Source organism: Chlamydotis macqueenii, chromosome Z (genome assembly GCF_036417535.1).
Source record: "Chlamydotis macqueenii isolate bChlMac1 chromosome Z, bChlMac1.mat, whole genome shotgun sequence".
Classification (NCBI taxonomy): domain Eukaryota; kingdom Metazoa; phylum Chordata; class Aves; order Otidiformes; family Otididae; genus Chlamydotis; species Chlamydotis macqueenii.
The window spans coordinates 38,821,861-38,849,276 of NC_141593.1; the positions used below are offsets into that span (position 1 = coordinate 38,821,861).

The 27,416-nt window shown below is 42.1% G+C and overlaps 1 protein-coding gene across 1 annotated transcript; it reads right to left on the minus strand.

Annotated features, from left to right (window-relative positions):
* Positions 1-363: 363 nt before the first annotated feature.
* ENTREP1 (endosomal transmembrane epsin interactor 1) lies at positions 364-27,290 on the minus strand. Its single transcript, XM_086770779.1, has 11 exons — positions 26,997-27,290; positions 24,488-24,544; positions 14,390-14,500; positions 12,459-12,587; positions 11,593-11,700; positions 11,342-11,460; positions 8,353-8,482; positions 7,658-7,730; positions 4,291-4,440; positions 2,687-2,976; positions 364-1,542 (listed from the first exon to the last, which is right to left on the minus strand). The coding sequence occupies exons 1-11, from the start codon at positions 27,288-27,290 to the stop codon at positions 1,336-1,338; spliced, it is 1,668 nt and encodes a 555-aa protein (XP_086626905.1). The 3' UTR covers positions 364-1,335.
* Positions 27,291-27,416: the final 126 nt, after the last annotated feature.

Here is a 27,416-nt window from a genome sequence, read left to right on the forward strand (position 1 = left end):
TAGTTTTGGAAGGGCAATGATGAACTGGGAAAAGGAACCTCATGCTGAAGATCTGAAAGACCTCCCACTTAAGATGATAGAAGTAACAAGAACAGTTGGCGTTTTAAATGTGAAGGAATTGCAAAATATCTAACAGAGCTGAAGTAAAAGCTAGCATAAAGAAGCAGTCTATTACTGTTGTGTTTTTTTTCTTCTCAAAAAAAAAACCAAACAACCCACCCCTCAATTTTTACTAGCTATGCTCTTACTTCTGACAGCAAAATGCACCACTACGCCAGTGCTCCAGCAACCCCAATACCCACAATGTATTTCTTCTACTAGATACGAAAAATAAACCACTAATTCCAGTATAAAGATAAGCATTTTAATTTATTCAAGTTACCATCTTTAGTGAGTCAAGACATACTGCACAGTTTCAACTTCTGAACAAGCTTAATTAAAACTCACTTTAAAGCTTTTTGGTTTTCAGAGGGAAAGCTGTTTAATAATTTTTAAATGATGCTTTATCATTAAAATAGCAGCAGGAGTATGTAGCCATCCTGCTGAGGTACAGAAGGCCACAACTAGCCTTGCAAATAAAATCTGTGTGTCTGAATCCAGCCTCTGGAAATGCTTGGTGTATTTCATGTTAGCAGCACACATGTAGAATAGAGTTTAACAACCTACCTACACATTTGTTTGTTGGACAGGGGTGTCAGCTGATGGGTCCCTGTGGCCTAGTGGCTTAAGATTGTTTTGGCAGTGTTAGGTGGTCACGTGCATGTGTGTGGAGGATTTGAAATGGCTGCATACCTGATTCCAGCAGGGATGGCAGCTGGAACATAACAAGCACCTCTACCAAGAAGTAAATGGCTATGCGCCAAGGAGAAAAAAAAAAATAAAAATAAAAACAAAAATATCAGTGGAGCTACAGTAAGACACACCAGATAACCACACGCTTTGGCGCTGGCTCTGTTCTCCAGTGAGATGCAAAGTGCGCACACACGTTAACGGTCCCTGCCTCGCCCCGGTAAACCAAGGCATTCTGCCACCTCTCCTGTAAGCTGAGTTAAAAAAGCAGCTCTGTCCTAAGTGATGATTGATAGACTAGAGAGATGCAACAGGACAGTATCGCATCACAAACAGACTAGTTGCACCCAAGAGCCCAGTAAAGGCCAGCTTGCAACCTGCTTAAAACAGGCTTCATAGAACGTGCTTCCCCTTAGGAGTCTCAGCCTGAGAGTATTAAAAAAAATGGATCATCGACACCCTTCCACCCACTTGTCAAAGATTATTTTCCTGTGCAGCAGGTACGTCTGACAGAAGTGCTCTACTGAGGAATAAATAGAAACCAGCTCAAAGTATAGTTTCCCTGACAACGCCAATAAGACTGTGAGGCCGCTCATGCTCTGCGCGCTGGATCCTCCTCTCTGCTAGCTGATCTTCTCCTGTGGTGAAAGTACTCAGGTCACCACAGCTCTTGAGGTGCAGCAATCCCGGATGCCGTCTGAAAGGTAACACATGGGCATTCAATGACATGGCTTGCTGGGCAGGTGCCATCACCTTTTGAAAAGGAAAAAAAAAAAAAGTAAATTAGTTGTTTTCAGGCTCTTGTTCCATGAAAATAGTTTCTTACTTAACTAGGAAAAAGTGAGTTGTAGTGCTGTCTGTTTTTCTTAAAGAATAAATTTAAAAGCTGAGACTAAAACTGCTAGTTGTCAAGGAGGCATGGGAAAAGCAATCCCAACTGGGAAAAGGAATGAGTGTTGTCTTTTGTTTTTTTAACTAAAAAAAAAAATTAAAACACACAAGAATTAGCTCACCCCAAATCACAGCATATCAAGTGTTGCTTAATAGGAATCTAAGTGTTTCCTCCTGCAGAAGCCACTGAACTGTAATAATCTTCAGGCTACCAGTGTGAAAAATTAAATTCTCATAAAGAATGTTTTTTTCAACTGTTTCTGTCAAATTTGTTTAGGCTTTTGTTGCCCTTAGGCTGCAGTGGGAAATCTCACTTTATCTGCAGAGCCTGAATTATAATCTTTAATATGTTTTATGTGAGAACTCAAACCAAACCCAGTTGTCACAGCAAATCACTTGTACTGTATGTGAATCCATTAATCTATCCAAATGGTCTGTAAGCCACCAAAACATTTGTTTGATGAAGTCTGTATTGTCTAAAAATTCTAAATATTTATTCCATTAATGTAAGCAAGTATTTTCTACTTTCTGCTTTTTTTTTTTTCCTTTAATACTAGGTCTTATTTTTATCCTGGGAGACAATCACAAAAAGTTACTTCTAGTGGGTTTGCATAAATGCTTCCTTGTCAGCCTCCAACCCTTCCAGTTTATAATAGTAAATGCTTTATAACATCTCTTTCCTCTCCCCTGCCACGCTCAGTATAAAACACTGTCACATTATTTACAGTTCATGATTCTACCACAGAAGACCATCTCCTTCAGCTTTTAAATACACATGGATTCACCCTCCTGAAAACCTTCCTGGCTGCGTGGTTGATAGAGCAAGAGACATCCTAGCTGCACAGCCTCTCACACACTCCCTAAATAAAACTGAAGTACCGAAGGAAGCAAATCGGGTTTAAAAACTTCAACACACAAAGCAGAGCGGCAAATATAAACCGACACTCCCAAACCCAGGCCAGTGTGGGTTTCCACATCATCTCACAAATACAAGTAATAAAACTACCTGCTCAAGGAAGGTGGCACTGGTGATTGCTTCTGCCATATGTTTCTCATCTGATTTTAAAACAGACTTGATATTTTCCACCAATTCGTGTACATCAGGGCTCATGCTGCAGGAGGATTGCTCTAGGATCCATGCCACCAGACGTTTAGTGTCTGTGTAAGACTCGTAGTCTATCAGAGACTGGGGTCTTCCCCTCGAAGCTCTTGCTCTCAAATTCTTCCGCAAGGTGACAGCGCAGAGTTGTGGTTTTACTTCAGCCTGCCTTGCAGCTTCACAGCTGAGCACTGCCCCTGAAGATAAAGACCAAACAGAGCAAACAATCCGCTTGGCTGACAGTAGTGTTCTTCAACAAGTATCCCCTGAGACTTCAGCCCTGGTTCAGTGATGATGCAGTGCACAGCTTAACCACCTAAAACTTTACAGTCCAGCACGGTCAGGGTGGCACGCAAGACTCACTTGTACTGGATTTACATGAGAGAAAATGTCTCTAAAATAAAAGAGTTGTATATAGCTATGGTTGAGTGCACATCGCTCTCAAAGGGTCTGGAGGGACATTTCTGGGAAAGCTATTTGCCATTTTGTGTACACGGGTTCCTTTCTCTTTTGCCTCTGTTCTGAACACACTTGAAATGAGTGTTGAGTGTTAATGTTAACATGCAGTTACACAAAGCAGCTTCAGCAAAGCTCGAAGGCTTCTATGATCTCTCCTAAACTCTTCATAACTTTCAGTTGTTACCAGTCAAGAGGGCTAGTTACAAAATATCTGAAAATAACTGTTTGGTAATACTACAAAGCAGAGATTTAATTTAAAAAAAAAAAAAAAAAAAAGCAAAATTTCCTTGCAAGGACTAAACAAAGGGCAGCAGGGAATAAATTCCACTGCCTTTGGTGTAAATAACAATCATCAATTTTTGACCCTGTTAAAAAAAAAACAAATAATGGTACCTACAGGCTTTAATGTTGGCTTTACGCCAAACACAACAATAACAATAACTTTCCAGCAAGAAGAATCACCCATTTGAAGCAGCTCGTCTTGTTCTGTTGCAGCTGAGTTCCCTTTCTGCAGCTCTCGCATATGCAGCTCTCAGGTCCGATGCTGAACAGACCTGACCTCAGTTACACCCAGCCTAAAGTGCCCAAATGCTTCTGACCGATAGTCTCTCTACAGCAGAAATGCTCTGCTCTGCTCTGCTCTCACAGCTATGAATAGGCTCTGCAACACGTAATTATTGCTTCAGCAGCAGATTCTCCGGGCTGCTGTGGTGGAAGGTGATAGCAGGAAAGAGAAAACACATGATGGAGCAGAGACATAAAAACATTCCATAAAACACTAAGCGTAATCCAGACAGGCGTGCTCCCAATATTGAAAATCAATGGTTGCTACTAACAAGCTAGCAATGCCTGCTACAGACCCCGTTCCTAGATGTGAAAGACTAAGGTGTTGGGTGGAGAAGATCTGTCAACGCGCAAACTGCTGCAATGTAGGTACTCTGTCGGGAAACAGTAGCCAATCTCTGCAGGTGCTAGGTTCGAGGCACTAACCTTCTGACAAATGTTCTTTTAAGGACTCATTATGCAAGCACTGACAAAGAAAACCAAGTCACCTTGGAGCAGCTGGCAGTGCAGCAGCGGGTCGCTTCTAAACCGCTTCCGCAAGGGACTGAAGGCTCTCCCGCAGGCTCCTTCTGCAAGCACCGGCCTTGCACTTGAAGGTGAAAGGCTCACTCTGCTGGAAGACTCAGGAATTTCTTCACCTGAGTAATCAGGAATAGTCAAGGTGAAGGAAAAGCAGTCAGAATAATGCAGATCAGTACAAGCTCTTACTACAGATTATTACTGATTTCTTTTGTGCCCCTCCTGCAAGCCTGTGATCACAGGACACAAAAGCCTGGGGGTGCAGGTATGTGTGCGTGTACCCACGCTCACCAGTGATGCTGGTCTAAAACCTGCTGAAACACCTGCAGAAACCTGTTCAGCCTTATGCAACCAGAGTAGCAAAAAAAATAATAATAATAATAACAGCTTTGCCCAGTATATACCTCACCTTGAACTATGTGATTAGAGAGAAGGGAGCTGCAGCTTTCTTGGAGAGAAAACCACATCTCACAGAGCCTGAAATCCTCCTGTATATAAGCAGTTGTACCAAGATGTGACAGCATATGGTCACAGAGGTCAGTCACTGTCTGCAATTAGGTAACTCAGAAATCAGTTACCAGTCACTACAGGGGAATTTAAAATCTTGTTTCATGAGGTTCTTTATTAAAATTAAGATTTTCCTGAATTCTTGTGATACATTTCATCTATCCAATTAATCAACATGCCTCCTTTTCCTTAGGGTGAAATTATACGCCATGATTCACACAACTACCTTTCAGTGAAGAGGAGAGGATGAAGCTAGGTATTTCTCACCAAGCCTGGTTCTGTACTTCCATCTGATGGCATATTACAGAAAAAAAAAGGGTTCTAGCTCATGCAAGAGCAAAAAACCAAATTAAGGTAAACAGTCTTTTATTCAGAACACGGTAAATGTTTGTGCTGCTGCTCTAACAGAAATGTGCCAGTGACTGAAGCATTTGAGAAAATTAAGGCTTGGATGATAAGTACTTGGTGAGCACAGCATCTTATCACCTACACAAATGCAATCTCTGAAGAGAAGAAATGGCCATACAACCCTATATAAAGCAGATACCAGAAACAGGACCCAGCAACAAAGCATGGCGGACCAAGAATTAGGCAGGATTAAAGAATCCATCATGAACATAAACTTTTTAATATCAGTGGAGTCGTGCTCGCAGTCAGTCCCTGAGGTACAGTGCTGCTGATACTCAGGAGAAGTTGGGTTTTTTTAATTGCTAAACAGATGAATTAACCAATTTCATGATCTGATAATAATCCTTCATAATACTGATGTTTCAGATGTTGTAAGCTGGTGTGTACTGGAAATGTGTATGCCTAGTATGCAATGCTGCCAAGCATCCCCAGCCTTCAGTAGAAGGTTGCATGTCTTCCTACTATAGTCGGCAGGGAAAGTCCCATTTTGCTGGACAGGAGTGGTTTTGAGGTCAGCAAAACCACTTTAGCTGGCACAGAGAAGCTTACGGCTCCTCCCGCAGCCAGCAGCAAGGACTCTCCCAGTTCTGCTGGCAGAGAACAGTGCATAGCTTTCACTTCCGCCCAGAGCGACACTCAGTCGGTCAGTCCTGTTGATGCCAAGGGAATCACGGCATCACACACAAATGCCCTGGCACGACAGACTCCCGGCATAAACTGAAAGTTCATCTTTTATTTATAGACTGCTACCCTACATCAGCTGAGGCAGCTGTGGAGTTACTCTGCCACAATTCCAACATGCCCCTCATTTTGTATTTCCCTCCTGCTGTGGTTTAACCCCAGTAAGCGGCTCAGCCCCACACAGCTGCTCACTCGCTCTCCCCCTCAGCGGGATGGGGAGGAGAACTGGAAGGGCAAAAGTGAGAAAACTCGTGCGTTGAGATAGTTTAATGTGGGAAGGGCGGGGGGGGGGGTGAACAAAGCAAGCCAAATAAAAACAAGTGATGCAAAAACAATCTCTCACCACAAGCTGACTGATGCCCAGCGACTCCCTGAGCAGTGTTAACCCTGGAAAGCTCCCCCCGAGGCTTTGTTGTTGAGCATGATGTTACAAGGCATGGGACATCCCTTCGGTCAGCTGGGATCAGCTGTCCCCACTCCCAGCCTCTTGCCCACTCCCAGCCTACACGCTGCAGGGAGGCGCAGAGTAGGAGATGGAGCAAGCCTCAATGGTGTCCAAGCACTGCTTAGCAAAAGCTAAAACATCAGTGTGTTAGGAACACCGTTTTGGACACAAATCCAAAAGAGCACCATATAGGCTGCTATGAAGAAAATTAACTCCATCCCAGTCAGGCCCAGTATACCTCTCCAAATATAAATAAAAGAAGAGACACTGCTCAGTGTATTTCCTTTTCTTAAATTTATTGCCCCTAGGAAGCCTTGGCATCTAGAAGAAGCAGTGTTAGTTTTCTTTATTAAGATGCTCACCTCTTTATCTGAATTTAAAAGCCAGACTGAGATTTAAATGTCTCTTTACAGGCTGTTTTATTTTAAAAAAATAATAATAATAATAATTTCAACTGGTAAACTTCACATAAAAGTTTTTCTGTAGCTTGAGAAGTAGGCTGGCAGAAGAGAAGCCACAGTCAAATAAAAAATTTGGGGCTTTTTTCTTCCCCCCCCCTTATAAATGTCTTTACTCCCTATATTCTTGCGGTGTGACCATTGTGCAGATAGGCACCGAGCTATCTTGTTGCACAAGAGACAATCTGCCCCATAATGGCAGGTTCAAATGAAAAGTAGAACGGATTTTCACTGGGGCTGTATTGGAAAAGCTACCTGTGACTTATCTGGGAGCCAGTAATCTTTAACCGTAAGTGTGCACCACACCAAAGATGAGGCTGAAAACAACTTGCAACCATTTGCATGATTTACTAAAACAATGCTGGGCAAAGCTCAATGTGGCCTCTAAGCGTAGTCTAGCAATGTCCAGTACCAGGATGCAGAAACTATTCAGTAACTCTTCACATGCAGGCTGAATAATAGAGTAATTCCCACATTTAGCTCAACAAGGTACAGCATTATTTAATCCTCTTCCTATTTTCATCACCAACAAAACGTCAACATACACCACCATGTACACAAAACAAACAGATGCACTGCAGCTCGGCATAGTTTCTTACAATATATGGATGTAAGGTCAACAATTAACTTGCAGATTACTAAGAAAGAAATATGTCTTTCTTTTTCTACCTTAAGAGCAAACAACTTTTTACGTATTTTAAACATTAATCTCGACTCTGTATCTCTGGCTCGCAATACAGTGGCTGTCTTTCAAGGAAATAATAATGCTGCTGCTATACTACGTCACCTGGGGTGGGTAGGACTGTTCTAGAACAAATTTTAAAATGTAGTTTTTACCTTGAGATGCCTGCCTGTCACTCACTTCCCCCGGATCAACAACTTCCATGACACTTATCTGTAGTGCATATTCCTGGAATAAAATAGAAAAGTTGAAAAATCACAAGCCACCATCTTTGTTTCTGTTCTTGTCCAAGAACTGCAACGTCCACCTTAAAAAGCGAACACTTTTGCTCAACTGCACAGTGACTGTGATACATCTTTAATTCCACTGCAAAACCAAGACTAGTAAACATCTAAAATTAATGTTCATCATCCAGGTCAGCCAATTTTATCCTGCTGAGTATTTTCTGGGAAAAAAAGCAGGTGTCTTCTGAAAACAGTAGTGAAATTGATCGGTGAGCATGGCAAAACCCTGACCTAGTCCCACATGGGAGGAGTGCAGATGCAGATGGGAAGTAAAGCAAGGAGGCATCACAAGGGTTCTCTAGAATAACCAGCAACTCCACAGTGTACTCTGCTCCTTCTTCCACGCTTGGATAGAGTCTTCCAATTGGGGAAAACTTTTAAACTCTAAAGGTAAGCGACTAACTAAAATCTTCGGTGAAATTTACAGCAAGCCACATTTGTAACTAAACATGTTCTCCTGCTACTCTGAAATGAAAAGATGCCTGGCTTATGTTTACCGTGCCTCAGTGCAACCTCACCTTTACAGCAGAAAAACAAGTTACACTCTAAACTCCTGTGGGCCATACCTGCTCAGAGCTGGTCTGGCTTTGCACAGCTTCGTAAGGAGGAGGTGGGTCCAGAGGACAGAACACTTCAACGCCTTTGATTCGCGCTCCGTAAATATGGGGCAATGGAATCACATCAGAGTCAAGCATCCTGCAACAAACACCAGGCAACTCCATTGGTATGGCTTTCCAGCTGCAGAAAAACATAATCCACTACCAAACTCCACTGGCTTTCCATGTCAGCTCAGATTTTGGGATCTCAGTCACAGCTAATGAATTTGCCCAGAGGTGCAAGAGATTTTCCCAGAACACGGCAGGAAATTGCTCCTTCGGAGAAGCCTCTCCATCATGTTCACCAGAACTTCAAATGTCTTGGGGAGTACTGCGCCGAGGAACTAATTCACAGAGATTCAGTTTCGTTTCAAGAGATTCAAATACAGGTAGTCATTCAAAATGCAATAGCCTGGCTTTGGTTTTTGTGAACTACTAAATTCTTAACGATAACTGAAATTCAAGATACTTCTGATCGTGTTTTATGTTAAAATACAGCTGCACAGAAAAGGGCAAACTCAAGCTAAGGCTATTTTTTGTGATGATGCTTGGCTAAAAATACTATAGTTGATGAATTCACGAAGGCTTGTATGAGGCAAATGTATCTCATGGTTAATCTTACTTCTCAGTTTTCAGAGAGCTCTCTGAAATGCTAAGTACAACAGAAATCCCAAAGACCTTTTGCTGTATCATCTTCCTCTTAGGAGGCAGCTCTGAGAGGGAGGAGATCGGAACAGTGCCTGAAGAAGCTCTTTTTGGCAAATGCTGATTTTGATAACTTAAGTTTACATTACCCCATTATCTCTAGAACAAAGTGTGGTGGTCAACAGCAGAGCTGCCAAGGGAACCTTCCCCACACAACCTTCAGAGAAGTCTGTGAGACCCAAAGTGTCTCAATTTTTTCTCTGCTTTTTATTACATTTGAAATTACTGATTTGGTACTGAGCCGGAACCTCAAGCAACACACAAATGTCCATGTGTTTTGCTCTGGACCCATGTCAGGCTTACAGCTATCACTGTGCATCCTTGGGCACCTCTTGTTCACCTTCTGCACTCGTACCTCAGCCAAACAGAAGCACCAGGACTCTGGCCTCTCAGAAACTTTACTGTCTCAATAGCAGGAAAACGTTCAGTGGTTAAGAAACAACTGTCAGCAGCATATGCGTCCAATCTGAGACATAGTGAATTTGAGAATACAACACTTGGATAAGGAGATTTGCATTCTGGCAAATGCTTCCAGTCCCCAGACGGTTCTTTAAACCAAACTGGGGTAGATTCCTAGAGCACAGGTGACTGGCTTGCTGCCCCACATGGATTGCCTCTTCCCTTAAATTCACATGCCTTATAACACTGTGCATTTTATTCTTCAGATGGGAACTCGGCTGTAACTGTTAACGTTCTTGTGCCAATCCAAAAAAATAACTTAATTTATGAAACAACAAGATTAGGAGTTCACTAGGAATTTGTAATTCAAGTTTGTTTCGTCTACCACTAAGTAAGACAAATGTAAACATTTTCCCATGAACAAAACAATTAATTGGTTTTTGCTAGCAGTGCCTCTGGCTCTGCAATTTAAAGGGTGGAGGAGAACTGCTACCCATTCCAAACATGTCCTTGGAACTTGTTTTGATCACCGCAATCTTTCCTTTCTCAAAGGGTTGTATCTGTTTTGGAGTCACCCCAAGTGCAGCTTGCAGACAGCAGCTCACCACCCTGGATGCTGTTCCTGTCACCCCCGCTTTCGCACAGAGGTTTTCGATGTGGGAGCTCCATGCAGAAAGCCAGGTCACAGATACAGCGTGGCGTTCAGGGTCCAGACCAGGCAGGGAGGGGAGGGGAGGGAGAAGTACAAGGAAGCTCGCTGAGAAAAGGCCAGGTCCCACCTCAGCTGCTCGGCTGGACACCCTGGATCCAGCCTGAGGTGAGTCACGTTTCCTCATCTGCCAAGAGTGGAAATTAAGTCTGCCTGTTGTGTTAACTTCTGCGCTGCTGCGTAACTACCCTGAGCACCCTGAGACAAGTAACTTGACTTCAGAAAGATGTCGCCGCCACTTAAATGTTATTATTAACAAGATTTAATGCAGTCTCGGTCAATATTATGCTGTAGAAGCCTTAAATATTGTTCAGCAGCCCCTACTGTGCTGAAAATAGACAAAGAGAAGTACTGCCGCTGGGAAGGAGATAACCATCTAGAATGACATGCCAGACAAAGAACGACAGCCCCATTTTAAGGCAGGGGAACTGTGACAAGCGTATTTCAATAAATACCTGATCTTCCAAAGAGAGCATTATGCACACTGTTTCTGTTCTCTTAACTCGCCTGAACCAAGACTCACACAGGAGGTTTTTATTAACGATTGGATCACAGCGACTTGTGAGGCTACTGTCCTTCTCCGTCTGCTCTGTGAGCTTGTCCTTCCACGTTCACACTCACTTCTACTCCATCCCACAGCTTCCACGTGGAGACATCTGGCAGCAACGCCAGGCATGAGGCCTTCCTGACCCCTCACACCCCAGTCCTAAGATAACAGCAACCATTACTTGGCCTGGTAGTACAAGTAAAATAAACCCTTCTGCCAGCCCAAACTGCCAAAGGGGCAGAAGGGGAATCACGCTGGCAAGGAGGCCTGTGGTGGGCTGGGCTGCCTTTCAGAGGGGGTCTCTGGCCCAAGCCTTGCCAAGAGGTTGCGCCAGGCTTTCCGTCACTGCCCCGACCTGCTCCTGACAGATTCGTATAAGTTTTCAATCATGTCAAATTGCGGTGTCTCTCTTACCCAGAAACAGTTCCTACAGCATCTAAAGTGAAAACCACAAAATTTCAGCTCTCACTCACACTGCATTTATGCTGCCTCCTAAGTCAACAGGTTTGACTTAGAAGAAAGCGGTCTTAAAAAAAAAGTGAGGATTACGCAGTGTTTCCAAAGACACTAACAGAAAGGAAGAGAGTGTAGAGGTTTACCTGCATCTTGTTCGTGGTGTACAAGAATATAAAGTTGCAAAATAGGAGGGAGGAGGCACAGGTGGGACAAAATCATCAGCATCCAAAATGCTATCTTGGTCTTCAATCTGAGATTCATCCTAATCAAATGAAACATCTGTTAAAGACCTTCTGAGATATTAAAAAAAAAATTAAAAAATCACTGAACTGTGTAATCTAGTAATACTGTTAGTACTGCTGTTCATAGGAGGCAACGTCTCGCACACACTTACTATGCAGGATCTTCTTGTTGCGAAAATCTGTAAGTAACGCAGGGCAGCCGCTACCAAGCAAACTGTGGTGGTGAGAGCATTCAGGGCACAAAGAGCAAAGAGAACTTTCTGAAGAACATGAAGATTATGGAAATTAAAAGATTAAATCAAGGTTTTTGTAAACGTCAAAATAATAATAATAAAAAACTAAACCAAAAACAAACACAGAAAACACAAGGATGACCATGACAATTATCTCTTAGAAACATAAGTGATGAAGTCTTCAGGACTGGTAATCTCCAAGACCGGAGTAATCTGCAAAAGCTTGTTCTGCTCGTGTGTCCTGACAGAGATATCCAGAAAGGTTTAAGACTGCTTAAGATGTGATTTATAGTCCATCTATTCAGGCAAGAATTATAACCTTCCTCCTAACTTTTCTGTGGGAAATCCAGATGTGAGATAATCACCATTAAAGAAACATTAAAGCACATTTATATTTGAAGATGATGCGGTTTGGAAGTTGTATTTTAGCAGAAGGAAAAGGCTGAGAAAATCAAAAGACCAGTGAAGGTTATCACATTATTAGCTAAAATTTACACCATATGTACCCATGCAATCTTGTCTGAATTCAATTGTAGATTTGGTTGCATAAAACACAGAAAGGACAAGAATTGCATGATGGATCAGCAATGCGCTGGTCAAAGCTCAGAGATGAGGAAAAAAAACCCCAAAACTGTTACAGAACCATAAAGAGCTTACGACCAGTGTGGGAGATCAGAAAATAACAGAATTTTTCACAGTACATGCAGCAGTCACCTCAGCACTGCACAGTTGCACAAGTGTGGACATTGTGCAAGCAGCCATGTCACGCAGTGTGCGCAGGGTACCTTGAGATGAAGGTAAGCAGCACTGCATGAATTCATGTGGTACAGCCTCAGCGCAGTCTCTTCTTCTGTGCACTTAGTGAGATGAAATTCGTCACAGCAGAAACAAATCTTGTTTTCACCCATATCCACCTTTAATAACACAAAACTCCACTTTTTAATGTATTAGTTGTTTTATGCAACATTTTTACCTGCATAATGTAGACTCTATACCTCTGATCACAAAGCAGACTGTAAACACAGGCTTGTAAAATGGAATTTGTACAGTTTGGTACACCAATGATCCACGCACTATAAAGCTATAACATGCATATTTCTTACTTGAAAGGAAGCATTACTGATAATCTCTAGACATTAAATACCACATAGTTGTAATCAAAGCTGCACTGACTACTAAGCAATTTTAGTATCTGTGCTTCTTCAAATACATAGCAGCCTGGAAATTCTTTCTTTGACTGATGTGTAAGCCACTGTATATGGAGTATACACGTTTTCTCTGATTCAGGAGTATATTTTGCACCTCCACTGACGGAATGAAACCCACAACTATAATTTCAACCCAATCAAATCAGTAATAGTTACATCTGTACACTACTATTTTTTGTAACTTTCAAATTAATGTGGTCATCTACAATGTTTCTGTATCTAGAGATAACTGGTTTTTTTCAGCTGTCAAACTCTCCAGAGTCATAGTGTAAATGTCTTCCACCTACATAAACCACTCTACAGAATAATTTATGATTTCAGGAACACCTTTCAGCTGTAGCCTGTGCTTCCAGGCACAGAGGGAGCTAAAATTCCTGAAATGTTCAACCATCTTGTCTGGAATAACATTAACAGTTCTCAGTGCTGCTTTGGTACATTGACATTGGGTGAATCTAGATTGCTAAATGCTTGTAATCTCACTGCAATACACCTCCTGGCATGTTAAGGAACCAACAATAGCTTTCTTGAAGCAATAAATGAATGAAAATAAATATTCAAAGATCTTTCCAATAACCCTTAAATATTCAAAGATCTCTCCAATAACTCTTAAAGTCCTTCAAGCACACGATCATCTTTATCACCAAGGGACTCTGTATGCTTCAATTTCAATTATTCCACAGTTTCTGGTTCATAAATAGACACTCTTCTACTTATTATGACAGCCTTTGAGAAAAATCTTTTGTATTCTGTCCTTTCTTGTGCAGATTGCTTCTTACTCGAGTAGAAGAGTTCTGAAAAGCAAGTATTATTTGATCTACCTTAATTTTTCCCTCAAAGTTCTTGCTGTAAGGTATCGACATAGATCGTCCTCTCCCGGTGAGGCAAACCAGGAAAAATAATCCCACTCACAGTCTATACTGATGGAGCTTTTTGTAGGTAGCCACCAGTAAGCACTCAGGCTTTTTTCAACAGTTTATCTTTGTCACATTACTATACAACTCCTTTATGCTAGTTCTTAAATGACTATGATACTAAAATCAGTGTATAATGCTGGCAAGAGGGATTTTCTAAAGATATATTCAGGATTCCCTCCTACATGGTCCCATAAATTGTCTAGAAAGCCTTGTACCAAATCAGCTGCGTCTTCAGACCCCGAAGACACAGGCCAGCTCTCAACAAAGTCAAACAAAACCATTTCTGGTTTCTTCTAATGAAGATCAAAACCTTTCAAAACATATCCTTTTGGGGTCTTCAGCTTGAGGAGCTGAATAATGAAGACTCCAAACCAAAAAACCCACGTGTTTAGGAACACGGACAATAAATATACTGTTGTGGATTTCAGAAAGTCTGTTCACAATTAGACCTGAATCAAGGCCTGAAACAGAGAGTTTTCTTTTTTCCCCCCAACACGCTGTAGCCACACTACTTGCATCTCTACACCAGCACATTTTGTAATCCCAGCACGGCAAACTGTGAAGAAATATGTGTAAATCAGTACATCTGCTCACCAAATCGCATCTGGATACACCGGACACAAACTGAAGGCCTTGACATCCTAATATAAATCCAGCCAGGTTCAGCAGAACACAGATGATGGACAGCAGAACAAATAAGTTAGCCTGGAACAGCAGAACACAGTTAACAGCAGCGGGAACACAATCAACAAACCCAACTCAAGGAATCTACGGCAGTGCAAATCCCGCTCCCAAATTGAGTCTGGCAACAACACTCCTTTTCAAAACTCCCTGTGACTTCAGTGCCCCAGGATGTCTTATCTTAAACCAGCAGATGGTTACTCCAGACACGTTTGTCTTTCCTCTCTCCTTATTCTGCACTGGCTGTGCAGTAATAATACACGTGCAACTATTGAAAAGTGCAGGCAGATACAGGTTCTTCTGGAGTGCAAAGTATGGTTTGCAAGCCACCCGACTTCCTCTGTATGTCATATTCTTCCACTGAGTTTACCTCTCAACACAGATCTTGCTGATCTCTCAGATCAGCAAGAAACCTGAAGAGGAAACATCTTAAGACAACATTGATTTTGCATAGAACATCTGAAACTATTTTGCAGCACAAATACATGAAAAGCGTTTCTCCCAGAACAGCAAGGACAGTGACACTTAAGGGACTTTGGTTATACGATTTTATTTCCTCCTGGCTACTAAAACAGAATGCCTCCATTCCAGAATCAAACAATACCTTCAGTTTTGCAAACCCTCTGAAAGACCAGCAATGTCAGGAGTCATAAAGTACTTGAAAAAGGACAAGCAGAACTAGTGGATAAAGCAAAGTCCTGCTTTCAAACACACCCTTACAATCTGCACTCTGTGCTTACGTGAGACTTGATTTAGACACATGTAAGAATTTCCTCTATCCCAACTCATATGTGGAAAATTCTTCTGCACTTCAGGAGAGAGCAGTATGGGTAAGACTACTACTTTAGAGACAGATAAAAAATAACAGGTTCCTCTCCTGACATGTTTAAATTTGAAGCACTTAATCCTACAAAAGCAGGTATCAGGTCTTCAATGCTCAAAGGAATCCTTGTTTATAACAATCTGCTCACTCAGATTCCTTTGTATCAAAATGGCCTAAATTAAAAATGCAGATGATGACAAAAAGCTGAGGAAGAGAAGGAAATCATGAGGGACACAGGCTCCATTCTGCTCCAGATAGCTTTACAGAGGATCCAGCAACAAGGACTCCCTAAATATACACAAAGGCAGCAATCACTTTCCAAATTAATTCATGTACGATGTACGATGGTTAGCTACTTAGGAAGCTGAAGCAAAAAATAAATCAGACTTGTTGCACAAATTGTGATCCCATTTACTGAGGTCACCCCTGAATGGACAAGAGCCAAAGTGCATTACTGTGCAAGCTCATTCCTTAAATTACAGTATCTCCTACTAGTAGGCTTTACAGAAGCTTGACCATAACATTACCACATAAGGTAGGTTTTAACTTCAAAAATCCAGTAATTAAATTAGCTATTAGTACTTCTCTGAAGAGGACTGAGACTATTTTGTGTGAGACATACCGAGAACAATCAATATTAAGAGGAACAGTATTTTCTTCTAGCTTTATATATATCATAAAACCACAGATAAGAGGATTTTAATGTTAGCAAGCACTTTGAGTGCCATTTTTTTTTCTGTACACAGAATTTAATTATTTTTTTTTCAAATTAACTTCTTGCTCAGCACTCAAACGTATCAATACCATTTCTTATGCTTTTCCCTAGATTATATCAGTTACTTTTTTGATTAAAACTATTTCGAGAAAAATAAGATCAGTAGAGATGGGTATTTCATATTAAGAAAGCTTTTCATCTGGGTTCAACACAGGGCACTGCCAACTAGAAATTAGTCAGTTTTGTAAGTGAAGTAAACACTTTCAACATAAAACATCTTTACAGTAAAAATCTCAATAAATTATACTAAGGAAAACAAGAAGTGCATTCGTCCGCTTTCAACTGATGAAGAAATGAAGTCCTGAGTAAAGAAGTTACTTGGCCAAAGTCATAAGTCAAGAAAGATTTTTTTTTTTAAAAAAAAGGAAGCAAATTCAGATACTAGTTTTATCCTTTATCCTTTGGTACAGAAGCTGCAATAGAAACAATCTAGTAAACAACTACATCAAAAGTTATACGTAAAATCCATATTCCTAATGTAGTGGTCTGCAAAATCTTGAATAAAAATCACACAGATTTTTCTAAAGAAACACATTAAAACCAAAGAAGAAAAAGGAAGAAAAGAAACATTAATATAAATACACAAAACTAGGACTATAATGTCTAGATTTACATTCTAATAAATTCTACCATACAAAAATTAAATCTTGATCTGGTTTTTTTTTATTATATGTATAGTCTATTTTTGACTGCATAATCTAATATCCAGGCAATTCCATTGAAGAGGCAGAAGATAAAAATAATTCTTCTACATACAATCTAAAACACTACCATGATCTGAACCATAACCAACATTTGCTTCTACATATCTGACGGTGGACAAGAGACTATGATGTACTTTACTGTCAAGAGAAAAAAATCCTCTTTCTTTTTGCTCCATCACTGGTCAGCATTTTCACAGAATCACTGAGGTTGGAAGGTACCTCTTGACACCACCTAGTCCAATCCTCTGGTTGAGCAGGCTCATCTACAGCAGTAGCCGAATACCACACCCAGTTGGTTTTGAGTATCTCTACAGCTGGATACTTCACAACTCCTCTGGGTAACCTGTACCAGCATCTTACCATCCCCACAGTAAAAAAAAAAAAAAAAGTAGTCTTTTGTGTACAGATGGAATTTCCTATTTTTCAGTTGTGCCCATAACCTCCTGTCCCATCAGCAGGCACTACTGAGAAACATCTAACTCCCTCTTCTTCATTCCCTCCCATTAGCTATTTGTAGAGATGGACAAGATTGACTCTGAGCATTCTCTTCTCCAGGCCGAACAGTCCCATCTCTCTCACCTTCTCCTCAGAGGAGAGATGCTCCAGTCCTTCCATCACTTTCATGGTCCTTCACTGGACTTGCTCCAGTATGTCCATGTCTCTCTTGTACTGGAGAGCCCAGAACTGGATCCAGCACTCCATGTGTGGCCTCACCAGTGCTGAGCAGAGTGGAAGGATCACCTCCCTTGGCCTGCTGGCAACACTCCTGGAGCCCAGGATATCATAAGCCTTCTTTCCCACAAGAGCACTTTGCTGTCTCATGGTCAGCTTGCTGTCCATTAGGATCCCCAGTTTCTTCCCTGCAGAGCTGCTTTCCACCAAATTGTTGCCGGATGTGTACCAGCACCTGAGGTAATTTCCCTTCATGGGCAGGACTTTGCCTTTCCTCATGTTGAACTTCATAAGAGTTCTCTCAGCCCATTTCTTCAGCCTGTCCAGATCCCTCTGAATGGCACCATTTGGTGTACCAGCCATTCCTCCCAGTTTTGTATCACCTTTGAACTTGCTGAGAGTGCAATCTGTCCCGCTGTACAGACCACTCATTAAAATATTAATCAGTATTGGCCCCAGTATCCACCCCCAGGGCACAACATTGCTGACTGGCCCCTGGCTGGGCTTTGTGCCACTGATCACAACCCTCTGGGCCTGATCATTTACCCATTTTCAATCCACCTCACTGTCCACTCATCTAACATCTACTCTGTCAGCTTATTTTATAAGACATATTTTCCTGCAGATGCAAATTTAAACATCTTCTCCATCACTACTCACCTACAAGTGAAAACGGGTGTTCCACTTTATCCTGGTGAAAGAAGATCCTTTTCACAGGTTAAGCAGGAGAAAAGTACTTCTCAACTTAGAACAAATAGGTGAAGGCAAACATGCTATTTTAAAAGCCGAAACAGAGGTTACTAGTCTTAACTGCGGTGATAAAAATGGAAACAACTCAAATTGTGGCGTTAGTTTGGCTCACAGCCCCCATCTTCTGAGCATTAGATACACATGGACTGTGAACAGCTGCAGAACATTTATATGAATTAAACTATAGGAAAGCAAAGTGTATTCTAAGGTTAGACACTGTATTTGCTAATATCTTGCATGGATGATCTCTTCTAGGTAAAAAAAAAAATAATTAAAAAAATCATTATGCCCTTTGAGGACTCCGCAGCAGCACAAACTTGCATGACAAGGCTCTGACCCTGTCATTCATTCTGCATGGGTAGGCTGCTTGTTGTTCTGCTGCTGCTGCCACTGAAGCTAATACCTAATGCCAGAGAGGAATGGTTTTCTCTCTAATATGCACACACAGGACTGATGCCCAAGCAGGCATCAGACATCAATGAAAGAAAAACATTTAGATCACAGTCATCAACTCTTATATCTGTTTAGATCCTGTATACTTACTTTATAAGCATCCTTCTAGGAAAAGGCAAGTTAATGTTAATTTTCCATATACACAGAGCAGTAATAATAAAAATTAGGCACTAATTAGGGGACCTTACTAATTTTCTACCACTTGCGAGCGCTCGTAACATATAGAGATCTGCAACACAACTGTCAACAAAATAAAGCCACGCAGAAGCAAAAGACAAACTAATTCACTTTAAAAAGTTACATACTTCAAAAGCAGCATTAAAACGCCCTATATGAATGAGAGAAAAGCTTTTTCAGCAGAAAATAAATTTTAAAAAATCAAAAAAGACCTGACTACAAAGGCTAAAAGCCTCTCTAAAGGCTTTTCATAGTCTCACATTTAAAAGCATATTTCTTTTTATTTGCTTCGACTAACTTCGTATGAATACCATTTATTGACTTAATGGTGGAGACCTGCACGTGAGCCAAGATGTCAACATTGAGCTATTTTACTTCTAAATCCAGAGAAACAGGCACTACTACAGTAATTCTCAGCAAAGCCAAATGACTTTGCTTATTAAGAAGCACGTGGATAAGGAGGGATTTTTTGGCAGGGTTAGGGTCATGATAGCCACTGTTCACAGTACTTAATATTGTTAATAGCAGGGATAAAATTTAAGAACATCACTTCACTAGCACCAGAATTAAGTATTTTGGTCTAAACATTAAATTTTGGCTAAATCTATGTGAATTAGTCAAGGTGTGGATATCAAGAAGGCAGTAGCTAGCGCTAAGAATCTTTACTATAAAGCTGCTGGGACATATATTTCTTCTGGTAAAATTTTTCAATTAAAGAAAAAGTTCACTACAAATTTATTCTTAAAAAATTTTTTAAGTTTTATATAAGTACTTGAATGTCATAAACTTTTCTGTTTTCCAATGAAGATCTGTAATTTTTTATCATAAAACAAAATTATTAACACTTAAGAATTTTTAAAAAAATACATTTCTAACAAAAATTTCAAATCCTTATGTTACCACACAGTAAAACATGACAAGAATCCAGACTGAACGACTCATGCTGAACATGTGATATGGACTTTTCCGAGTCAAACCCCACAAATCTTTACACCAAAACTGACAATGTCTATGACCACAAAAGCTGGCACGCTAGCTAACAGCGGAACCACAAAGCACTTGATGCAGCTGAAAGCCAGAGACACATTCACCCAGCCTGCATCCGCTCTGTTTATTTCTTGATTCCATGCACTTGCGGGTACTGAACTGCTGCCCAGCACTCTATCCAGCATAATAGCCTGCTGTCTTCCTGCACGCTTGCACTCCTGCCACTTTTCATGGAATCACGGCTACATCTTCCCTCTAGCAGCAAAACCCAAGCACTAAGCAGCCACCAGAGAGATGTTTAACTTGAAGTCTTTGTTACAGTTGGTGGGGAAAAAAAAAAACAAAAACCACCCTAAAACCAGAAAGCCGCCTGAAAAGTACACTCTACAGGATTGCAGCTAATTCATACAGGACCGGAAAGGTAAGGATGCTTCATTAGCAGAATGCTTCTTCATTCAGGGAAGCATGTATGGCTCCAGGCAACATCTGGGAATACAACACAAACACAGTGTGTTGGCTTAGTCCAGACTGGTATACACACAAGGACAGAGGCTGATGTAGCAAGCATGGCCTATTGAAAATATGAATTGCCCTCAGTGCACATGCAATCAAACAAACAATGCAGAATTGATGTATTTTCTGAAATTAGTTAGGTTCCTTAAGTTAAAAATAAGATTTCAAGCCCTATGAAAGGAAGAAGTTTAGAGGCAAAGAGGAAGGAACAAGCTTCTATACAAGTATAGACTAACATCAAGCCCAGAACGATTGAGAGTCAATATCCAAACAACTTTGGGTGGGGACGGAGGCGGGAAGTTTCTCTTTTCCCATTAAATATATTCAGACAGGCAGGCACAGGAAGAACTTTATTCTCTGGAATAAACATCAGATTCAGAGTATAATCGTTATAAGCTGACTTCTGAAGTTGATTGACAACAGACACCCAGAACAGAAAAGCCTCAGACAAGTAAAAACAAGGTAAGAGTTCAGAGCCAAGGCTTCTCAGCAGCTGTATCGCTGAAGGCCAAGCCTCCCCTGCAAGAACGTCCTTCAAAAGATATGATTATAATGTGATTTTGCCTTGCTGTGCCCTGTCTCTGTGACCTATTATTTATCTAGTATCTTCCCACACTGTAATACAGCCAGAGGGGCAAAAAACAAAGGTGGCTCTCAGTTTTATTCACCAACAGGTCTTATCACAGCTATCCCTCTTTGAGACTGGTTTCCTCTCACAGATGGTTGCTTCTAAAGGTCCACTACAGCTGCATCTAATGGGTTTCCCTCCCATTCGCCCCCCTGGAAGAAAAACATCAGCAACTGAAACACAGCAGCCCTCTCTGCCTTTGACATCACAGCCCATCCCTATCTCCTTTCTCACGACATCACAGCCCGTTGCTTTCTCCAGGCACCAGCAGCTCCAGAGCCTTGCTGTCACAGAAAAACACAACAGTTGGGTTGTTTTTCTCCATGACCAAGGCCTCGGGCTGAAGGGGCAGCCACAGAACAGCCTGGCCTTTCACAAAGAAACAAACCCAGGCAGTGAGAAAGCATTACCTGAAGGGGGAAGACAGAGAGAAATGTTTTGTGAGCCAAGACACCGCCCTTTTACTGGAGTAGCTGGACTGCTGCCGTGCAAAGGAGCTGCAGGCAAATAGGTGTACTCCAGCAGGTTTTGGAGATGAAAATCCTGAATTCTGAACTCCTGATCAGAGTAGCAAACAGGTTCCTTTTAGAGAGAATTAGCGTTTTTAAAGAGGGCAAAGATAAATGTGAATTGCAATATAGAATTCCTGAAGTACCACAAACTGGCAATTAAAAAAAAAAGATGATACAGGAAGCCACAAGAAACAGCATGTTCTTAAGCACAAACCCTACCACAAGCTGCTCTGACGACCGGCACCTCCCCATGGACAAATTCTGTGGCACTCACCAGTCACCTTAATTCCATTCAAGACTCAGGTCTGGGAAGGAGAGAGGGCCAAATGATGGAGCTCAATCATCTACCCTTAATTACAGCCTACTTGCTGCATCTGAGACCTTTTAGTACACACCACGATAAATTAAAATCTAGATATAAATTATCCAACTTGGGCTGAAAACAAAGCTATTTTGGGGGGGTTGGATGCCTATAAAGAATTCTAGGGGATATCTGCACAATTAGAAGAAATGACAAAACTGAACTGAGTGACTTACTACTCTGTGTAAAAAGAAAGATGAGAAGAGGCCCCTCTCTAAGAACAAGAGAGCATTTGTAGATTGAGACATAACTACACATGAAAAAGAGTAACGACCACTTAATCCCACAAACTTACACTTTAACTGATGAGCACAGTCCAAAGTCTCTGCAAAAGACAACTAAATAGCGACATAAGTTACTGCAACATAAAACATAGCAATTGGTATTACTCCTCAGATTTCCAGCGTGGTTCTAGTACAGGTACCCAACATGCTAAATATCTGGGTTCAAGGGCAATCTTACAAAATCATCTTCATGCCCAATCAGTCCTTTCCACAAAGCTCACTGCTGCACAAAGGCATTTCTACACCTGGCACCCGCTCAGGTTAAGGGCTGCTTCCTTCATGGCAGGGAGGCGGCCAGGGGAAAAGGGATTCCGTCCAAAAGTCTGGAGGGAGGAACCCATTAAAAGTGTATTTACAAGAAGTAAGTGCAAAGGGCTTTGCATAAGGAGTAAAAAGGGGAGGGCAGCCACAGCTGGAAAAGGGAGATGTTTCAGCCCCAAATGCATTTTATAGTTTTAGCTATGAACATCATAACTCTAAGCCATGGCTGTATACGGAGTCTCATTGCTTAGGTATTTAGGAAACGTGCTTTTTCAACTCATAAAACTCCCCATAACTCCCAAGAGAAAATGTTCAAGTTACTAGAGGGTAGATATATTAGAAACTTAGCCCAAAATAAATATGCTCATAGGAACTAACAATCTGTCCTTGACAGACCGTAGCGATAGACCATAGCTAGTTCAACGCATGATTTCCTTAGCCTCATGAGATGTTTAATGCTAATATCTTTTTTTTTTTTTGCTCATAGAACAGTTGGAAGGCACCTACAACAATCATCTAGTCCAACTGCCTGACCACTTCAGGGCTGACCAAAAGTTAAAGCATATTATTAAGGACATCGTCCAAATGCCTCTTAAACACCAACAAGGCTTGGGGCATCGACCACCTCTCTAGGAAGCCTGTTCCAGCATTTGACTACTCTCTTAGTACAGACATGCTTCCCAATGTCAAATCTGATCTAATCCAGCTTTCAAAAATCAGACCCCTATAAAATACACATACAAATAAGAAAAAAGCATACAGGTTCGTAGAATCACATAATCATAGAGTAACTGTGGCTGCAAGGGAGCTCAGGAAGACTCTAGTGTATCCTCCTGCTCAAAGCAGGGTCAGCTATGAGATCACAGCAGGCTGCTCAGGGCTTTGATCAGGCTCTTCTCAGAAGCTTCCCCATCTGCTGCACAACATCCCTGGGCAATCTGCTCCAGTACTCCACCATCCTAAAGATCATTTGAGATAAATGAAAGGATCAAGAAGAGTTTGGTGCCTTCCTATTTAAGTAAAACTAGGAAGGGCCAATAAAGTTCATACAAAGAAGAACAGGAAAGAGTGAAAGAGCAACAACAGCCAAAAGGAAACTACAGCAACAACATGCTGTAGAAACAGCACAGAACACAGGCAATATAGAAACAGGGAGCACTGTGCAAGCCTCAGGCGTTTTGAGACAGATGGATTTACATTTATTTTCATGAAAATATGGTCCTTCCAGATTGGGAGCCCCAGGCACCAAGCCCCTCTTTCTATCCACAGAACTGGCAAAAAAAAAATTGCTTTGCTCTGCCTGTGCCTAACCAGCACACCACTGACAAACAGCAATTCATCCACAGCTCACACATCCCATCCTTGGTACTTCTCAATGATGACCATGCAGATCCCAAAGAAACACTGCATAAAAATAAAACAGCTGCTTTGGCCTGGAAAAAGTCTTCAGAAGGGACAGTATGACAAAAAAAAAAAAAAAACAACAAACCAAAACTCACTACCCCACAAAACCAAAAACCAAAAACCAAACCAAACCCCTCAAAGCCTTTTTTTCAAATCCCATCTCTGAGACATTGAGAGCCACACAGCTTCAGATTTCACTTACAAACGGAAGCAGCTCACACACCCCACACATCAGTTTGCTTCTCTCAGAGCAATGTAATGTCAACTGGATACCTACTATAAGACGGCAATACTTAGGTTAGCTCTCAAACCTGCTATCAGACATTGGCACAGTACAAGCGAGCTAAGCTTTCAAACCAACTCCCCTATTTAAGCTTAAGCAACACTGCCTCAGAGAGATAAATTATTTATGCTAAACAAGCACTTTCTTACACCTACATAAACACAAAAAGTGCTCTGTAAACCACATTAACACGTCCTCCAGACACGGTCCACTCTTGCCCTTAATGGAGGCTCCACCTGTGCAGGAGAGAACATAGCTTTAAGGGGCTTTTCAGTAATTACAATTCTACAATTTAAAACAAAACAAAAACACTCAACAGCATAGTTTATTTTTTCAAGGAGAAATAAGTGATTTTTTTTTCTTTTAACCAATGACTGATCATCTTCTGACAATTTCCTCACAACAAGTTTTAATCCATACTTACCAACAGCATCACTGGCCTCTTCCATGTTGTTAAGGCTAAGATTCCAGATAAGATTACCTACAACATCAAAAAACATAGTATCATCAAGAAGCAAACAACTGTTCACAAAATGCCAGAGCAGTGTATGCTCTGATGAAAAGTGCGTTGGAATACTACAACAATGCCAGGAAGATATGAAATGCACTTTAAAGCAGAGAGTAAGAGCCTATGCTGATGAGGTTCTTCACTCCTAAGAGCACCCTGTGAAATAACAGAACCAAATTTTAACTGTTGTTTTCTTATTTTTCCCTCCTAGAAAATGTGTATGGGGGCAAAAGGTTATGCCAGTAACTTCGACCTCAATAACTGCCTAAAAAATTACTTTCAGGCAAGCGCGAACTTACTTTCTGCAACACGGCTAAGCGAATCTAAAAACCGGCTACCCCTTCTCCACCCTCCACTCCATCACTTAATTAAGTGCCCATGAGCACCCATTCCTGCTTCCTCCCTTGTGCTGACTCTGGCCCTCTTCCGACTGTTTCCGTGAACTAACTCCTAGAGCAGAAACCCTACCAAAACCACTGAAGAGCACCAGAACCATCTCCCTGAACTGCCTTGCTGCTACACTGGATGAATGCCGGTATTAGCACGAGGAAAGAAGAGGAAGTAAAAGTATCTCCTTCTGCAGCAGTAGTTGTTAGATCAAACTTGCTGAATCCTATGACTCTGTACCTTAGAGGGCAAAATAATTAAGGAAGAAGAAAGCACTGCTGTAGAACTGAAGCAAAGAGCATATCCAAACACTCTCTCACAGTAAGGACAGGAACCCTAAAGAAAGGCAAATCGGTTTTTCAGCAGGTCCCACAGTTATACTGTTAATTCATGGAACTTTGTGCCTATACCAATTCACACCAAACTCCTACCCTAAAAAGAAATGAGAAGATGAGAACAAACAGGAAGCTGCCCACTAGCATTTTTAATAAATCCCTTCTATAGCTTCATTCACTTGACATGATCGATCTGATTTAGTGTAACATGCATCTATGACTCGGCCAAAACACTTACCGATATCATCACTGCTGTTGCAAAACCACATATGTAACTGCAGTTTCATAACAAATTATTTTTTTTAAGACTATGAGTGCAAAATAGTCGTATGATTTTATAACACAGCACATCCATACTGATGTGAGTTGCTTTTTTGCCTTATGGACAACAAGACTTATTCCATTACGTTTGCTAAAGCTTTAAGGTACATGCCAAGAAAGTCTTCTTCAGAGTTTTCCTGATCTGCACTTAACCAGCGCATCATAATCAGCATGTTGCACCTAAAATGAAAAAATAAAAAAAAACCAACAGACACATCCTCAATTCCGGCTTTTAATTGCCTCTGCCTTTCCAGGTTGCTTCTGGGCTAAAATTTTCACTCATGCTGTTACATCCAAATGGGATTTTTGGTAACTTGTCTGACTGAATATATCCAGAACTAGCATAAAAAACTAAACGTCCTTCCTCATTATTAAAGAGATTGAATACTTCTATTTTACACGTGCAATTTTAAACCATTTTAAAAGCATAAGCATGTTCTGTATGCAGGGTCGAAAGAAAGTCCATAGCTTACATATACTTAAATTTGTTTTAACCTAGGGTAAGAAAAGAAAAAAAAAGATGAAAGATCACAAGCAAGAAACCAACCATTTGGATCGTCTGGGTTCCTCCCACCCCCGGTAAAGGCTGTCTATGCTTTTTCAGAGATGAGCATTGCATTATACGCACAAATAGGAAGCACTGGATCCCCAAACCGCAGATCATTCAGCACATTTCCACATGTCATGAACAATGCTGCAAGTGTAATACAAACATTTAAACCAAGGGACAGGGCTGATGCTATTCACAGCTGCAGCAAAGCGCGCCAGCCACAGAACATCACCTGCTCAGTGCTCGAGGGCCCACAAACTGGGCACAATCCCTCCGACGGTCTCCTGCTCCTTATTAAATACTCCTTAATACTGCCTAGCTTCCACAATACAAACTATTAGATATCCTGTTTTTTTGAAGGTGCAGTTTAACGCGGGACGCAACAGAAGATGGAATAACTTCCCTCACTGCTCTTTACAAAACTGTCATAAGCCCCTTCTTTGGTGTTTCTTTTTTCCCCCAGGAACATCGCTATTTTATCTCTCTGTACTAGAGTAACGGTATACAACACACAAAAGCAATACACAACATCTACCTGCACCATGGCTTGGGAAAGCCCCGTTCTCATCGCGTATGATATTCGAGGATGGGGGTTTTTAGCCTAAAACGGACTCAAATCCCCAACCCTGTTCTCTCTGTCGGGGTCCGCACTGTCAGCCCTGTAACATCGCCAGCCGAAGGGCCATTGCTCGCTACTTCCCAGGCCAGAGAGAGTTCGCTCCCGGATTCCGCGGGGGCAGGTGTCTCCCCGGCCCCCGAGCGCAAGGGCCAGTGCGGGGCCGCGGGGCCGGCGCGGAGGCGGTGCGGGGCGGTGCGGGCGGCGGTTACTTACCGCCGAGCCGGCCCAGAAGGGAGAGGCGCTCTTCACCTGCGGGGCGCTGCTCAGGGAGAGCGCCCCGAAGTTCAGCGCCACCAGCGAGCAGCCCAGGACGATCTGCAGCAGCCCCAGCAGGAGCAGCGGGCGGGACAGCAGCGCCGAGCGGAGGGGTGACAGCGGGGGGTCGGCGGCGGCGGCGGCGGCGGCGGCGGCGGTGGTGGTGGTGGTGGCGGCTGCCGTCGCCCGGGGCGGCGGGGCGAGCCCCGGGACGGGGCGGCAGGAGCCCTGCAGCACCACCGGCAGCGACATGCGGCTCGGCGGCGGCTGCCCGCGGGCGAGCGCCGGGCCGGGCGGGGCCGTCCCTCTGCCGCCTCTGTGCCAGCCCACCCCGGCGCCGACTTCCTGCGGCGCTCCCCTCCCATCTCTTTTCCCCTC

Excerpts from the sequence above, each read along its gene's own strand:
- ENTREP1 (XM_086770779.1), bottom strand. The coding sequence starts at position 27,290 with ATGTCGCTGCCGGTGGTGCTGCAGGGCTCCTGCCGCCCCGTCCCGGGG. Across the intron at positions 12,588-14,389 it reads GTGTATCCAGATGCGATTTG|GTGGATATGGGTGAAAACAA; the intron begins GTGAGCAGATGT and ends GTGTTATTAAAG. Across the intron at positions 2,977-4,290 it reads GCACTGCCAGCTGCTCCAAG|GGGCAGTGCTCAGCTGTGAA; the intron begins GTGACTTGGTTT and ends CTTTATCTTCAG.